This window comes from Lynx canadensis, chromosome B3 (genome assembly GCF_007474595.2).
Source record: "Lynx canadensis isolate LIC74 chromosome B3, mLynCan4.pri.v2, whole genome shotgun sequence".
NCBI lineage: Eukaryota > Metazoa > Chordata > Mammalia > Carnivora > Felidae > Lynx > Lynx canadensis.
In genome coordinates, this window is record NC_044308.2 from 118774977 (window position 1) to 118792446 (window position 17470).

Sequence of the window (17470 nt, forward strand, 5' to 3'; positions counted from 1 at the left end):
TCAAGGCAAACTTGGCCTACCGCTGCATAGGAAAATACCATCTTTAGCCCCGCGACTTCCCTGTGCCACCTGATGGCATTCTGCACCCTCCATACTTTAGGTCAATGAAACTAACACGTTGGAAGTGTGCCGTGTACATATTTTTGTGTGAGACACTGAGTTGAGACTTTTTCTTGTCTAAAGTTATGTAAAAAGATCTGTGTCTATAAAGTCATCTTTGCAAACAGGCAAACACTAGCGTGTTATTTTTCCCCTCCCGGCATCACTGACAAAGACCTGATGAAAAGAGAATCCTTGTGGTTCCAAATGTCAAGTAATACATTGCAAGCAAAACAAGGCCTACTTAGTCGATCCCAGATGGTGAAAATCTCCCCAAAAGAACACAGCCTTCAACTCTGAATTTTTAAAACCTTATTTAATAAAAGGTTTAAAGATACAGAAGAACATTCAAAAGTAAATAAGTTACATAGGTACATTACAATCACATCCGCAAGATTTACTTTAGTGTGTTATTTTTTTTTTTTTATAAAAAGCACACAAAAAATAAAATCTTCAGTCTGGTCTATCACAACTGTACAGCAAAAGAGGTAATATATATATATATATATACACACTATTTTAATATGTAACAGTCTTTAAAAAAGGGTGCCACAGGCAGCAAACACACAAAAGGCAGTGTCTGATGTTTTTTCCCCAAAATAAAAGGAATATACTTATTTATATGCTATTAAAATATCTGTACAATAATTACAGACTGTCAAGGCTGTTCCTGTGCTGTCCCCTCCAAACAAGGCCTTCAACTTAGAGACAAACAAGGAAAAGGTGAAACAGCTGCAAACTGTTAGAGGCAAATATTAACACAGCAAAATATGGGGAGGACATACAATTGTTTTATAAAAATATGCATACTTCCTGTAAACCTAAGGGGTTAGGCTTGCTAGTCTGGTAATAAATACCGCTCGAAAAAAGAGAGCCCCAGAGAAAATATATTTAAACAGCTGAGGCTTGAGTATGTGTTGTATTCCTCCTTCATCTTAACATCTGGCACATGAGAAGAAAGAGGTTAGGTCACTGAGGCAGTTAAATATAGGGGATTTCTTTTAGACATAAGCAGCACACGACCTCTGTGCCAGGGGTGGAGGTGGGGAGGCAGGAGGGATGAGGGTGTACCTTAGCTGTGAGGGGGGCTGCTGAAGGCATGGAGGCCAGTGCACTGAAGCACAGACTCCGTGGGTGGGTAAGAGACCTCAGAAACGGTCTGGAACACAGGCACTAGGTTAATTTCATGCCCTTAGCGAAGTGTAGATGGAGACCGGAAGATGGATATGTGAAATGGTGTGGGGAGGGCATAATAAAGCTGGAGGTGTTTGTCATTTAACTTCTTAAACAGCTCTGAACAGAAGAAAAAAGGAAGAAAAACAAACAAGACGAGCCTAATGTGTTCACAGGGAGAAAGCACCATAAAGGATATACCTATCCCAGCTCCTATGGCTGCACCTACTTTATTGGCAGGTCACTTGGAACAATTGCATCTGCCCTCTAAACATTTTAACTTTCACCTTATATTCTAGATATAAATGCATCCTGGAGCATGAACGCTTCTAAAATACAGGGTCTGGTGGAATTAATACAGAGGTACCACCTTGATTTTCTCCACCAACATTTCACCTAGTCTGATTTCTATGAGCTTAGAAGAGGAGAATCACTCTAAACGAAGGAGGTTCCTGTTACCATGTGTCCACAGAGGGGCCTGAAACTAAATTATATTTAAATAGAAAAAACCTTGGGAAACATAAGTAGCACTTTGGGGCAAAGCTGCGAAGGCACTCTTATTACATAAGTGATTTAGCAGACAGCCTAAATTTGCTACCCTTCTATTTCTGGAGGGTATACCAGATTTCTGCGATCTTGGGACATTGAGTTTGTAGAAGCCTTTGGAGGAAACTAACTGGGAAGTTGAAGTCATCTATGTAGCGGTCCTGGAGTCTGGCGGGGAGAAAGATGTTGCTCCCATATCTGGGGTCCTGAAGAACCATATTAATGCATAAATCAATGCTGAAAAACACCAGTTAGTGCATAGTTTAGAAACAAAACTCCCTCCCCACTCTTAGCTACCAACATGGCGCCTTTAGGCTATCTTGTAAGGAGAGTAGTAGAATTTTTGGCTCCTTCCTAACATGCTGACCTGCATTCTTGCAACATACTTGCGTTCACTTAGAACTTCTAACACAACTAAACTTGAGTAGCAAGATCAGAAAAATAACTCAGCCCTCTATGGGACTGGCAAGGGAGGCCTCTGGAACCTTCTAGCACTTCACTTCAGTGACTCCATGCCAAATATGGCTTCTTCAAACTAGAAACAGAACTAGAATTCTGGCTTCCAGTCAATCCCCTCAGGCAATCTGAAAATACAGCCAGAGAAGAGGTAGCAATAAGAACTGCCTTTGATCTCCCTTGCTCCTGCTGGTCTTTGTGTGGCTTTGGTGACACCTTCCACCTTTCCACCCTCTTTCAGTGCTACTAATCACTCCTACTGGCAACAGCTTCCAGAGCAATGAGGTGAGGGACCTTAGGGTCTTAGGAATGGGGGGGGGGGGGGGAGCGGATGCCAAGAAGGTGCCTTATTTTGGGATAAATGCACTTGGGCCTCTGGAAAGCAAGAGGCCCCTGGTCCCTGAGAGGATGTTAAAAATTAAATATTAAGAATAAATAAATAGCTCCCAAATGACACAAGTCGAGGAATGAAGGCTCCTGTCCAATCTGGTTAGGAGACCTCCCTCTCCCAGGGAAGGATCCAGAAATCTCCAGCATGTAGTACCGGGGGATTGGGCGGTGGATATCCACGCTAGACCAGGTGGGATGGGGTGAGGAAGCAGCTGCCAAGGGCAGGACATACGCAGGCAAGGAACCTGCGGCAAGAGGGAACAGGCTGGGCCCAGGATAAGCCCCCTTAGCAGCCTTCGGGGACCAAAAGTGTTTGGCAAAAAGGTGGGAAGCAGGAAGAGCCAGGGCTTATCAAAAGTTCTCTCCAGCCCAACCCTACAACTTCCACCCTCTGCACAGTTCCCTTCCTTCCAGCAGACTGAGAGCTTGAGACCCAACACTGGCCCCTTCCCCAAATATCTGAGAAAACTTCAGAGCCCTAGCAGGCCGCTAGCAAGCAGCAAAGGGACAGGTACCTGTCCTCTGCCCTATAGGCATTCTGGTAGCTTTCCTCCCATAGGTGGTGGCCTGAGGACAGGGTCACCGGAGCAGCTTAGGCCTGGACATTGTCGTGTAGGGGACAGCACAGGTACCAGGCTGAGCTCCTTCTCGGAGACGGCCACCACAATCCCTCCAGGGGAGTTCCTCTTTTCGGGGCTTGGGGCAGGGCCTGTGCAGCCTTTGAGGTCCTCTGGGGGGGCGGGGAATAATGCTGCAAGGAGGGTGAGCTTGTGCTTGCTTGGCTCTCCATGGTGACCGAGGGGGAGCAGGGGGAACCAGGAGGACCGGAAGAGGCTGCGCGGCAGCAGCGGTCCCAGCGTGGGAGGCAGCAGTGGCGGCGCTGGAGCCCGTCCGGAGGGGCAGCCCCAGCCAGCAGGGGCCTTCGAAGTGCAGTTGGAGGAACGCGCAAGGACTACTTCCGACAGACAGAATGCAAAGAGAACTGGATCCTGCAGCCTAGACGACTGCTCCTGGGGCCTTTATAAATAAAAGAGCCGTTTATTTTATTGTCTTGTTCTTCAGAGAAAAGTCCACGTGATCTCTCCTCTCTCCCTCTGGCGGTTCCAGGGTGCTCGCAGGAGCTTGGGCAGGCTGGTGCAGGGAGGGCCGGGGGTCCAGGGCGAGGGGCGGGCCCCTGAGCCCCGGCGGCGTCAGCCCCTCTCACCCGCGCCGCTCTCCTCGCGCAGCGCGGGCTGGTGCGGAGAGGCGGCGGCTGCGGTTGCCGCGGCGGCAGCGGCCTCCTTCTCCTTCTGCCTCAGGGCGGCAGCCTTCTTCTCCTGTTCTGCGTGGCTCTTCATGTGGGCGCTGCGGCTCTTCACCTTGTAAAACACCCTGCAGCCGGGCAGGAGGGGCTCCAGTAAGAGGGCCGTCCCCACCCCCCACCCCCTGACCACCAGACCAGAGAGCGTGCGTGCGGGTGCGCGTGTGTCTGGGCAGTGTGCGTGTGCGCGCCCGTGCATGGGTGCGTCTGTGTGGCGGGCGGGTGTCCGGCCCCGCCTGACTGGCTTGGGCCACACGGCCCGCTCCACCCTCCACCTAGGGAACTGAAGGGTTCCGGATCCAGTGCTGTCACCCCCTCCTCTAAGAGCTGCCAAGTGACGTCACTGCCCTAGAAACCCTCGGAGCCAATCAGATGACAACGCGGAAAGCTCCCCTGGAAAGCACGCTTCCTGGCCCCCAGCCGTGGCCACCCTGCTGGGTCCCAGGGGAGGCAGGGCCTAGCATCTTACCTGCCACACTTTTTACAAGGGAAAGTGTTCTCCTGATTCTGGGTCTTGTTAAATGTCTCCGGTTTTTTCTTCTTCTCCGAGAAAGGTAGTGCCCTCCGTGACTTCCCTGCCCCCTCTCTTGGCTTCTCTGAGGCTTGGCCACCAGCAGAGCCAGGGGCGTTAGACTCATGGCTTCGGAGGATGAGGATGTCATTGGCCTGGAGAGGATCAAACAAGGAGAGGTGAGAGATCTGGGGAAGAGAGGTTCCTGAATTCTGGCATCTCAGGAACACAGGGCTCTTAAAGGTCAGATGCTCCTGCCAAACGGTCCTCTAGAATCCGCTGAAATCCTTTCAGTGACAAGGTACTCACTGCTTTTTGCCAGCCCATTTGGGTCTTTGGCCAACTTTTTTTTTTTTTTAATGTTTATTTATTTTTGAGAGAGAGAGAGAGAGAGACAGCACAAGTTGGGGAGGGGCAGAGAGAGGGAGACATGGAACCTGAAGCAGACTCCAGGCTCTGAGCTGTCAGCACAGAGCCGGATGCACAGCTCAGACTCAAGAGCCACGAGATCATAACCGGACCCAAAGTCAGACGCTGAGCCAACTGAGCCACCCAGGCGCCCCTGGCCAACTGTATCTTTACAAAGCTGTTGGTACAGTAATCCTGTGGGACAGCCCAAGCTGCCAGAAGACGTCTCCGTGCATCTATCTGAAGGGGGTCTTGGTGTCTCAATTAATGTTTTCACGTCTTCAGTCATTTAGTCCATCCATTCATTCCTTAATTCCATAAATCCGATTCAAATCCATGTGACGGTGCCATATGCTGGGGATACAGAGGGGACAGACAGGAGCCCCTGCTCTCAGGGAGCTTGAAATCTAGTGAAAGGGACAGACAGCATGAGTCACCACGAGAAATGCCAAGCAGATGATGGAGAGTGGAGGACACCTGGAACAGACCTGGAGAGGTGCTTGGGAGGAATCACAGGCCTTGGGTTAGGGGAGCCTCAGATGGCCGCTAGGAGTCATAAGTACGTGCATGGGGTTGACCCTCCTAGGGAAGTATTCCCAAAAGTCAGCAGGACTTGATGAAGCTTGCGCATAGAGCACAGCTCTGGGAGAAAGAGCACAGCCCAGGCTCAGAAGGGAGCAAACAGTCTGGAGTCTTCCTGCAAGCCTAAGTGTACAACACACAAAAAAATCTGTAAGGCTCTCATAGTAATCCCTACTCTCTTTGGGGGGACATCTCCCTGACAAGGAACACCTCTGGTGGTATGTCTTGTTTCTTGGTCTATGATATGGTGGACAGAGGACTTCACTACGAGGACTGCAGGCAGGAACTCAGGCAAGTCACATATCATCTCTGAGCTCAGTTCCGTCTATCTTTGAGGTAGGGGTTAACACTTTATGGGGTTATTGTGAGGAATTAATGAGATACTAGAAAGGAAGGCACTTTGCAGAGAACCTATGAGAGGGGCCATTGTTATTATTCTCATTGTTTCAGCCCCCCCCCCCTTTTTTTTAAGTTTATTTATTTTGAGAGAGAGAGAGAGAGAATGCAAGTGGGGGAAAGGGAAAGAGAGAGAATCCCAAGCTGTCTCCACACCAACAGCACAGAGCCCAATAAGGGGCTGGAACTCACGAACCACTAGATCATGACCTGAGCCAAAGCTTAACCGACTGAGCCACCCAGACCCCAATGTTTCAGCTCATTCTTGTCAGATATTCTTGTCAGGGACACTGCTCTCTTATGGAGAGCCTGCCACAGCTACAACTCATAGATGCTTCTGCCACGTCCCACACACCTTTTGGGTTTTCACAAAGCCTTCTTCTTCAGTCTCAGGTACAGAAGCAGTATAGTATAAAAACTTAATAGCAGAATTTTGGAATCAGGCTACCTACCAGCTGTCTTATCTAGGGGCCTCCATCTCCTCATCTGTAAAATGGGAATGATGACAGTACCTACCACATTAGGGTTATGAGGATTAAATAAGTTAATAACATAAGGTACTTAGTACATTTCCTGCCATTATGGCGATGATCATCATCACCATGTTCCTGCTCTGCCCTCCCTCCCTCACCCCCAGGCCCAGCTCCAGCCCTCCTCCTGGCCCTGGGCTCCCCTAGTGGAGGTCACACTTACCGACTCATTGGCCTGTAGTGTCTGTGTGGCTTTGACAGCCGCTGCCCTCCGGCTTCGCTCTCGCCCCTCTTCCTGCTCTCCCTTCTCCTGGATCTCTGGCACTTCCTCCTCCCCCTCCTTCCTGGGCTCCTTTGCTTCTCTCTTGGGCTCCAGCCTCTCTTCACTTGGAGACTCTCTTCTGGGAAGAGGCATCCTTGGGAACTTCTGGGAAGTCTATGGGGGATAAGAATGAGGGCAGTGAGCCTGGAGCTCTAGTTACACAGCCATACTGCTCCGATTCTGACCCAGCCGGGGACGACTAGTTCCTGCTCATCCTGCTTGCCTGGCCTGGCCCAGCAGCCTCCTGCACTACATAATTCTATCTCCTCCCCCAGATAGTCGGCCTGGGAAAGAAGAGGGAGTCTTGAGCCCTGAAAGCCCTCAGGAAGAGACTGAGCACTTGAGGTTGAGCTCGGGGCAGGAAGGGAGCATGCCAGTCCAAGAGACAGACACATCCTTCGGCAAGGTGGTCTGGAGGGGCAGAGAGCAGCCTTCGCTCCAGTTCTAAACTGTCTTTGTAATGCTTCTGGGAACTCCACCCACTTCCCCGTCTGTAAAAGAGGGACCAAACCACTCCCTGTCTTCATGCAGCATGTCAGCAAGTATGGAGTTATAACCCCAACATGATGTTAGATGGATATGTGGACACAGAATTAAATAGCATTCTCTTTTCTATCCTGATTACGTCAAACATAAAGTTTTGAGTTAGGTCTAAATGTGTCTTTTATACTTCTCCAGACTTTATTATTATTTTTTAGAGATTTTTTTGAAACTTCTGCTTGTCTCTATTTAATGCTTCCCTAATAATTTTTCGTGTGATTCAGATTTTTTTTAATATTTATTTTTGAGAGCGAGAGAGAGAGCGCAAGCAGGAGAGGGGCAGAGAGAGAGGGAGACACAGAATCCAAAGCAGGTTCCAGGCTCCAAGCTGTCAGCACAGAGCCCGACGTGGGGTTTGAACTCACAAACCACGAGATCACAACCTGAGCTTAAACTGGATGCTTCACTGACTGAGCCATCCAGGTGCCCCTTAAAGATTTTATTTTTAAGTAATCTCTACACTGAACGTGGGGCTCGAACTCACGAGCTCAAGATCAAGAGTCACACACTCCCCAGAATAAGCCCCCAGACTTAATTAACCAAAGGTCAGGTCTGAGACTCAGAGCCCTGGCAGGTAACAGTATCTACCTGGAATTTAACAACACTGACTCTCATATATATTTACTTTTGCTAGTGCCTTCTACGGCAAACAGTACTGGTTTTCTGTTTATGATTGGGACATAACATTTCCCTTCTGAGTAAAAACTGAGTTGACTTAAAGAAAAATATGAAGTAGTAGCCCAGGTGGTATGCGGATGTCGTAGAAACAGTAATGTTGACATGTGGTAGGATGCAGAGATAACACATTCATGATGGTTGTACAAGAATGCCTCAAGTTAGGGCAACAGTATTAGAGGTGTGCTATGAGAAGACAGGAGGTCAGTGCTCATGCAGATATTGTGGGAAAATTCCCCAATGTTCTGCATCAACACAATGTATTATTACCTTGACGCTGACAGACAGACAGGGGGACCTAAAGGGCTAGGTCCAGTGCCCAGGACAACAGCTCCTTGGGGCTGTCAGGGACACTGCCTTGCTCTCTTTACCCTCCAGGGGCTTCCAGAGAGCTTGGCCCCAGGCTCTCAACTCAGCCCTCTGCCCCAGACACAGTCAGGACTCTAAGCAGCTGAGGCTGGGAAGGGAGTCACCTTAATATCCACTTCAACCTCTTCCTGGGCCGACTTCTCGTCACTTGTATCCACATCCCCGAAGGTTAGCGTCCCGTTGCGACCAATTTTCACCTGCTTCTTGTAGGTGTAGTAGAATTCCACGCATTGGGCCACGGTCTTGGTCTGGATCTGATTTGAAGCCAAAACTGAGGTCAGAGTTCCTGGCTCAGCTCATCTGCCTGGAGATTCTCCAGCCTTTCCCATCCATTCATGTCCCCTCCTCCCCAAATGCTAAACCCAAGAAACCCAAGAAATACAAGCATTTCTCCAATGCCTTCTCTGAACAAACCACTGACTAATTCAATTAAACAACACTTCAGCACTATTAGGAAGGGGGAAAAAAAAGCCAAAAAGGACCACATGGAGCCATTGGGGAGATTTGAATAGGGATTGCATATTAGAGAATATTATTAGTTTAAATTTCTTGGGTATGATAATAGTATTATGGTTTTGCAAGAATATATAACCTTGTTTTTAAGAGATATTTGGATCAAGTCTGTAACATACCTTTAAAAAAAATTTTTTTTAAGAGAGCATGAGCAGGGGAGAGGGGTATAGGGAAAGGGGGGGGGCGGCGAGAGAGAATCTCAAGCAGGCGTCATGCTGAGCACAGGGCCCAACATGGGTCTCAATCCAAGATTCTGGGATCATAACCTGAGCCGAAATCAAGAGTTTGTCACTTGGGGCACCCTGGTGGCTCAATGGATTAAGCATTCAACTCGTGGTTTTGGCTCAGGTCATGATCTCACAGTTCATGGATTCGAGCCCCCCATCAGGTTCTGCACTGACAATGCAGAACCTGCTTGGGATTCTGTCTCTCTCTCTGCCCCTTCCCTGCTCTTGCTCTCTCAAAATAAATAAATAAACATTAAAAAAAAAAAAAAAGAGTTGGATGCTCAACCGACTGAGCCACCTAGGGACCGCTTGTAACTTACTTTTAATGACTAGTTAAAACACAGAGAAATGAAATAAGCGTGTATATAAATTTAAGTATAGACAGAGAAAGAGGGAAAGCAAGTGTGACCAATGTTAACAATTGGTAAATCTAAATGAGGAATGCGTGGGTGTTTACTGTACTATGCTTTCAATTTTTCTGTAAGTTTCAAATTTTTCAAAGTAAACAGTTAAGGGTGAAAAAGTCTGGACACCATCCCCATTCAGAGCCAGCCCACACCCGGCAACACAGACTCCCTTCATCAATCTGGGCAACACTGTCATTCCTCCCAGGGAACAGCAACTGACAAGTAAGGATAGAAGAATGTTAAATTGTCCTAAATCAGAGAGGCACTCAAGGGAGACTAACAAGAAAGCTCTGGAAAAACCTGAAAAGGAAGCAGAAGGCCTAAGTCTCACTCCTAACTCTGCCACTAAATGACTGTGTGACCTCAGGCAAGTCTCTTCACGAGTAAGATGACTTCCAAGGGCCTCCCAAGATCTGAAATCCTAGCGCTCCCGTTTCACAAATCCATCTGGCTACTGGGTTTAGTTTCCGGACAGATTTCCCACACACAGAGGCTCTTTGCTCTGACTCTGCCCTTTCTCCCCCAGGCTCCCAGACTGCTCTGCCAACTGCTGGGCTGCAGTGGGAGCTGGGAAGTCTGTCTACAGAGCCCAAGGGGTCAGTGAGTTCTCTGCGCCTGAGGAGAAAACAGATACGCTGTATCTCACAGGAATGGCCAAGTCACAGATTTACTAATTAGATCCTGTTTACACTTTTGTTGTCAATTCTCTCTGATCATCTGTGTGACTAACAGTCTGCTCTTTTCATTAAGGCGTTAGGGGCACCACAGTGAATTTCACAGGCGGGTACTTCGCAGAAATATTGCCCAATCAGGGAATGGAATGTTACTGAAACCCAGCAAATGACTGTCCTCACAACAGGGCCCTTGTAGAAGAATTCATCCGCACTTTGCCCAGTCCCCAGAGCTGTCCTGACACAATCTACAATTCCAGGAGGAAAGAGCACATTCTTGGAAACCCCATTCCCTCGGTGGTCTGTACAGCTGAGATTTTATGAGACAGGGCTGCTGGAAAGATGCAGGTCCTTGGATTAGCAAAACAATCTTCTCCCAGAAGAACATGGGGAGAGGCAAGATAAATTCAATCTAGGAAAAGTCAACTTGGCCTCCTCTGCTCGGTCAGCTGAGTTACTGGAAGGAAGCCCTGGGTCTGACAGGAAGAAGGCAGTGGGCTCCCCCCCTCCCCCAGCCCGGTCTGTTATACAGTCACTTGTTGGCTCTCAGTTCCCCTCATCTTAGGGTGACCTCTCCTCTACATACTGATTGTGGCTTTTGAAGTACTCCAGCCCCCTGGGAAATGGCTCACCTCAGTCTGTAGCCTTCCTTCTCTTCCTGTTCTGCCTCAGGCAAGTCACTCTCTGAAGTCTGACACCACTGGGTCTGCCCACTCAGGCCTCCTTCTGAGACCACCCCCCACTCCCCACCCCCACCCCCAGCATGGCCATACTACCTTAACATGAGGGAAGAAGGCTCGGAACCAAGGGGAGGAAAGGCCCAATCTTCTCCCCTTGTTTTGTTTAGAAAATTCTCTCCGACAATACTTAGTGGCATTAACCTGACTGTTTTTTTCAGAGAGACTGCAGGGCCACCACCGGCAGAGGGAGCCCCAAATCACACAGCCGGCCCCTGGCTGCCTCTTGCGCCTGAAACAGAGCCCCAGCTCACCAGCTGCTGCACCAGGAAGAAATCCTTCTTATAGATGGCAATGCCCTTGTTGAACAGCTTCCTCTCAGCCATCTTCCACTGGTCAGAACCTGTAAGGCAAAGCGGGAGCCAGGGTTAGTGAGGTGGATGGGACTGCGAGTGACCAGCAGAAAAGTGTGAAGTCATCCGTCCACGGTCTCTGCAGCCATTCAGAGCTGGATCCATATTTCTGCTTCCGCCACTTACTAGCCTCTGAGCCTCAATCACCTCACTTGGGAACTGGGACCTGGTCACACAAGCCACCTCACCAGTTGTGGTGCAGACTCAAGGAGATAATGCACGTGGAACCCTTGCTGCTCTGCCTGGCACACACGAGAGGTACCACTCAACAGGGATCGGTGGCTGCTGTGATTATGCCATTTGGTCACTGTCCCTTTAAAAGCACAGTGCCCAGGATGGGACATGGCACTCCAGGGGTTGTCTAAGTTCCAAGCACCGGATGCCAATTGGGATGGCACTCCCCAGATTCCTGTCCCTTGCACCTTGCCATGGACTTTTTTGCCTGCATGGGCTCCCACCTGCCCACGCCTTTCTCTCTGCCCCTTCAGGGCACAGGAAGCCCCTTGAGAACTACCCCATCTTTGGTGTCAGTTCTTTCACTCCGGCTCTTGGCTTATCTGCCCCCGACCTCCTCACCCCCATCCAGGGCTGTGACTCAGCACCAAGCTGGGCCCCGCTGATGCTGGAGACCTTGAGGCTCCAGGTCCCAGGCTCACCTGTGTAGTGATAAGTTGCCAGTGGGTGGTTATGGGGCCGCAGGGGCTTCTTCAGTAGCAGCTTATTCAGCGTTTCCTGAAGGGGAAGTGAGGAAAAGGTCAGTGCCCTGCAGGGGTCTCAGTGGTAGGCTGAGCCTCCTAGGTGCCAGGCACAATTCAGAAGGCCTCTTCAACCCTCTGAGTAGTAAGGTGGGCACTTATTTTTACCCTGCGTAACCGCTGAGGGGCAAGAGGTTTGGCAGGATGGCAAGATCACGGAGGGTGGAGCTGCTCAGGAACCAGGCCAAGGGCCTCTTAAGAGAGAACATGTGGCCCCCAGGACAGACAACCATAGGTGGAAAAAGGCCTCAGTGACAGCCTTTCTGAGGGCGGGGACCCACTGACCCAGAATCAGGGACTAGGGTAGACAAGAGGACCCTGTGCAGCAAAGTCTGGAGTTTGGAACTACGACTACCTTCGGTGGAACCCCTACAACCCCCAACCTGGTCAGACCCTCCTGCCTGCCTCCAACCAGTAGGCCAGCAGCCCTGGCTCCTGGGCAGCAGACATGGATCCATGCCAGCCTCCCTCAGGGTCCCTCCCCCCACCAGGGCCATCGTCTCACCAGGATGTCTCCCCTGGACTCATGCAGACAGTGCAGGGCCAGCTCCTGGTTGGTGCCAGCTCCAGGGAAAATACTGGAGCAGGCGGCTGTCAACAGGTCTTCCACTGGAGCAAGCGTGGGAGAGGAGGAGAAGAAATCTTGTTCAGGGCCTAACCCACCCACCTGTCCAACAGCCCACCTTCACTTGCTGGTGCAGGCCCCCTCTCACCTTGCCTCTGCTTCTCCCGGCTGCTCTCTAGGTCCTCCCACGGCTGCCACACCAAGTCGGCCTTGTGGGGGTCTGCAGCTGCCAGAGCACGATCCCTTATGGAGGGGATTTCCGCTTGGAACCGGGAGCCCACGTTGATCCGTCTGCAGGGGTGGAAAGGGCAGGGAGTGAGGCCTCACCTCGCGGGCACAGGGAATCTTTCTCTCTGGGATGGGAGAAGATGGAGGGGGTAGTCCGCAGACGCTGAGCACAGCAAGACCTCAACTGAGTGTAAGGAATTTGGCTTCCGTGAGAACAGCCTGGCAAACGGGACCTGGTAGTGCCAGAAAGACAAGGCCCAGAGGTTGGAAAGGGGAGAAGCTTCAAGTTTACAGATAGGGAAAGAGTCTCTTGGACTGCCCTGCCGATACTCAGAGGCAAATTCAAACCGAGCTGGTCCTTTCCTTTAGGGTGGGGACAGTAAAGCCCAGAGCCAGTTGCAGAATCTCAGAGGCTGTTCAGCCCTCTGTGGGCCCCACACAACCCTCCTCTTCCTCACAGGGCCTGCGTGCACTGGACCCCATCGGCCACCCTCGTACCATAGGCCAGAGGAAGGGCTGCACTTACGGCTCGATGCTCACTGGGGTGGCCTCCCCCATCACAGAGAGGACAGGTGGGGTGACTTCAGCGCTATCTATGGGACAAAAGGCACATCGGTGAACGGCACCCTCCTGCCTTCAGCAAGCCGCCCCTCCCCCACCCCACCCTACATGGCTGCTCTGTTTGCAGAAGAGCCATGGCAGTGACTCACAGAGACTCGTACTTGGAAATCAGGCACGGTGAATCCTGGCTCCTCAGCCTGCAACTGTGACGACTAACTGTGACTTTGCCAAGCACGTGGGTGCTTCTGTTTTCACACCTGCTGCAAGGGGCTATTACTACCTACCTCCTAGGGTTAATGCGAGGACTGAATGAAATCATGCACAAAGCCTCGCCCTCAATAAATATTAGCTACTACTACTACTACTACCACCACCACCCAAAGCTGGGTCCCTGCCCCAGGAGCTCCCATACTACAGAATTAGCTCCAACATTAAACTATGCTTGCTCTAGTAAAGAAGCTGAAACGTTTGGCACACTAGCAAGGCAGTGAAGGAGAACCCTGTTTATATCTCCTCATTTCCATGCTGGATTCTCTGCCTCAGTTTCTCCTGAACTAATCTTAGTGCCCCACATGGAGGCACTCCCTTGCTCCAAAAACCTTTGCTGACCTCCCCCCCTTTGCAACTCCTCAGCTCGGCTCACTCATGCAGCTCCCCTTTCATCTATGCCTCCCACCACCCCCTTGCCCGGACCCTGGAACCTAGCTGACTGCTTACTCATGGCTCCTCGCTCTTCCTGCACGGTCCTACCTCCAGGCCTTTCCACCACTCATTCCGGTGCCGAGTGTGCCCTCCCCACCTCCTTCCTAGTTCAAGCTCTTAGCTCTAGCCCCACCCTCTCCTGGAGGCTTTCTCACCACCCCAGGCTAGTAGGCTCTGCAGGCTTTGGAGGTTAGGGTCTCCCTCACTCACTGGCTGTTGATCCCACTGTGCCCAGAACCTCTGCTTTTCTGTCTCCCAGGTTTCCATGTCAACTCCCTAATGACCCTGTACTCTCTTTAGAACTGACAGACCGGTGCTGTCCCATACACTACTGGAGCCTTCACAGGACCCAGTTCAATGCTTTACACCCAGGTACTCGATAAATGCTCATGGATGGACAGGCCTCTCTTTGTTGCGAGTCTGGTCTCTACAGTGATTTCTTCCTGCGCAACCCAGGCAAGGAGAGAAGCTTGGAAGGTACGTGGGAGGGTGGAATGGAAGGCCAGCCAGCCAGCCCAGAGTGAGCCATTTCTCACCCACAGACACCAGGGGGCACCAGAGAGCTAGAGCATGGGAGGTCAGGGTCAAAGGGTAATCTAGTGATGGGAGGCTTCACCCTTGTTCTACTACCTCTGGAGGTGTTTACTCCCACTTAATCCTCCACCACACTACGAGATAAGATTATCCCATTTTTCAAAGGAAATGGATCTTTTTGTGGAGTGGCCCACATTTTTCAACAGTTCACCACCCGGGCCAGCCAAAATGTCTGCTCTTGGCCAAAACAACTATTTAAGAGCCCCAGGAGGCAGGATCTACCACATAATATTAAGAGCAAACATGATGCGTCAGGCATGGTGTTTTAAGTGCTTTACGTTTGTTGCTGCCTCTGAACCTCACCACAACCCCGTGAGTTGGCTATCAGGTTGAACATAGGAAACTGCTATTTGTGGATCCAGAAATAGATTAAATTGGCAATTTCACCAACAACCAAGTACTACTAATATCCTCAATTAAATACTAAAGAAACTGAAGCCCAGAGAGTTTCAATGACTTGCACAGGGAACATAACAGTAAATTGTAGAATTGGGATTTGAACCCAAGCAATTGGGCTGATACCCCCTACCCCATCCCTGCCTGTTCTTGAACCAAGACAACCACCTTTTCTCTCTCAGAGAAGAGACAGTGGAGCCCCTTTTCCCAGTGTTCCAGCCAATCCCCAGCAGCCTTATCGTCAGAGTCTCGTTCCTGCCCATTGCCCTCCCTCCCCACATTCCCTGCCCCCATGGCCCCTGAGGGTGGGTCACTCACTAGACCGGAGCAGGGTGCGATGGGCACTCTTTGGCGTGATGGGAGGAGGGGCTGGGATACTGCTGGTTGACATGATGGCATTGAAATAGAGGCCGGAGCCTTCCCGCACAGGACTGAGGATTGGGGGAGGGGTGTAGGGGGGTAGCTCAAAACTCCGCTCAGAGGGGTGGTCAGCTAGGCGGACAGGAGAGCGCAGGTGGCTCTGGTATGGGGTGATGTTGGAGTAGACGGGAGGGGCAATGAAAGTGCCCGCCTTGGTAGGGATGATCAGGGGCTCAGGCCGTGGCCGCTGCTTTGGTTTCCGCACTGAAGGTTCCCCTTCCAACTTGACATTCATGTCATCAGCCTGGAGAAGGAAACAGAACCAAGATAGCTCAGACTCTTATGTGCTCGGAAAACTGAAGTCTTGACTACTGCTGGTCAGTCTCACCTTTCGAACTTAGCCTGCCCACCACACCCACCAACGCAAGCCTGAGACAGGGAACAGGTCCAAAAACCCTTCTTACTGTCTCCACTAGGGCAGGGGTCAGCAAACTGTTTCTGTAAAGGGACAGATAATAAATGTAGGCTTTGTGGGCTGCACCCAGTCTCTGTTACATATTCTTCTTCTCCTCTTCCCCACTCTTTTTAAATAATCCTTTTAAAATGTTAAAAAAAAAAAAAAAGATACAAGGTAAAATCTATTCTTACATCTGGATATGGCCCACAGGCCATAGTTCCCAATACCTAATGTGAAGTATGCTATTGGACAGAGAACTGTAGTAGTTAAGGGCCCAGGCTCTGCAGCTAGACTGCTTAGAATGGGCTCTACCCCCTTTACTTATCACTTAAAATGTCTTAACTTCTCTGTGCAGCATCATTTTTAACACGGGAATAGTAAGTACCTACCAAATGGATTAGCTATGAGGACTAAATGAATTAATATGTGGAAATCACTGAGAACAGTAACTGACATGTAGTAATTACTCAATAAATACTGGCTGCTATCAAGCTGTATATTAGATGGAGGTCCCTACTATGTGTCAAGACCTGAGCTGGGCATGGGACCACAAAAGGAAGAAGACAGTCCTGTCCTTGCAGCACTTTTTCTCATAAAATTAGTCCTACGAGGGGCGCCTGGGTGGCGCAGTCGGTTAAGCGCCCGACTTCAGACAGGTCACGATCTCGCGGTCCGTGAGTTCGAGCCCCGCGTCGGGCTCTGGGGTGATGGCTCAGAGCCTGGAGCCGGTTTCCGATTCTGTGTCTCCCTCTCTCTCTGCCCCTCCCCCGTTCATGCTCTGTCTCTCTCTGTGCCAAAAATAAATAAATGTTGAAAAAAAAAATAAAAAAAAAAAAATTAGTCCTACGATAACAGACCAGCCTACTTATGCTGTCAAAGATTAGCCCTCCTAGCTTATACTTCTCCCTGCTCGATACGCCTCATGGGTCTCCATGTAGAATAGAGGGTAGAGCTGTAAGGGAAGAGAGGCCTTTCTCTGCTCCAGCCCTATCCTCTCAAAAGAGAATGGAACCCTGTGAGCGTGAGCAATATCCAGATCATCTCCCTGAGTACAGAGCTGGCCCACAGGTGAGGTCGGCCATACTGACTAAGTAGACCTGTGAAGAGTAGGCTTTCCCCCTCTCCCCGTGTCCAGCTCCCACAACACCTTTCAGCAGAGGGCACTGACTGTCCATGAGGTCTTGGCCATGTCCTTTACCCATTTGTGCCCTCTTTCCTTTTCTATAGACTAGGAAGAAATGAAATTTTTCATTCTTTCTCCCTTAGGGGAACAAGATGATTGCACAGAAAAAAATGCAGTGGAACCAAAGGCCCCAAACTTGTTAGACAAGAAATCCAATATGAACTCAGTTAGCCGTAATGATTTGTAATTTTGTAATAAGGGAAATGGAATTAAACTATTTTGAATATTTGACAATATTTTTTGTATTCATTTTTTTTTAGGTGTGATAATATTGAGGCTATGTTAAAGGAAGGAAGGAAAAAAGGAAGGAATCTTATATATAATGTGCTTCAGATATAAACCTAAATATTTATGAACTTAATGATATGATGTTTGGGATTTGCTTCAAAAAAAAAAAAAAACCAGTGGTAAGGAAAAGTAGAGATACAAATAAAAAATGATTTGGCTATATTTTGAAAACCATGAAAGCTGGGTGATGGCTAAATATTTAGGTTCAATTTACCATTCCCTATACTTTTGTGCAA

The 17470-nt window shown here is 49.8% G+C and overlaps 1 protein-coding gene across 3 annotated transcripts in view; it reads right to left on the bottom strand.

Moving 5' to 3' along the window:
• Window positions 1–398: 398 nt before the first annotated feature.
• Window positions 399–17470, bottom strand: part of MIDEAS (mitotic deacetylase associated SANT domain protein) — a 68211-nt gene continuing 51139 nt past the window's right edge. For all 3 annotated transcript variants that reach the window (XM_030319523.1, XM_030319521.1, XM_030319522.1), the window contains 10 exons: window positions 15265–15610; window positions 13220–13286; window positions 12614–12756; window positions 12406–12509; window positions 11802–11877; window positions 11047–11135; window positions 8342–8491; window positions 6555–6767; window positions 4434–4630; window positions 399–4035 (listed from right to left, as the gene is read on the bottom strand). In XM_030319523.1, coding sequence (XP_030175383.1) covers window positions 3855–4035; window positions 4434–4630; window positions 6555–6767; window positions 8342–8491; window positions 11047–11135; window positions 11802–11877; window positions 12406–12509; window positions 12614–12756; window positions 13220–13286; window positions 15265–15610 — 1566 coding nt within the window. In that variant the 3' untranslated portion in view covers window positions 399–3854. The remainder of the gene's footprint in view (window positions 4036–4433; window positions 4631–6554; window positions 6768–8341; window positions 8492–11046; window positions 11136–11801; window positions 11878–12405; window positions 12510–12613; window positions 12757–13219; window positions 13287–15264; window positions 15611–17470) is intronic.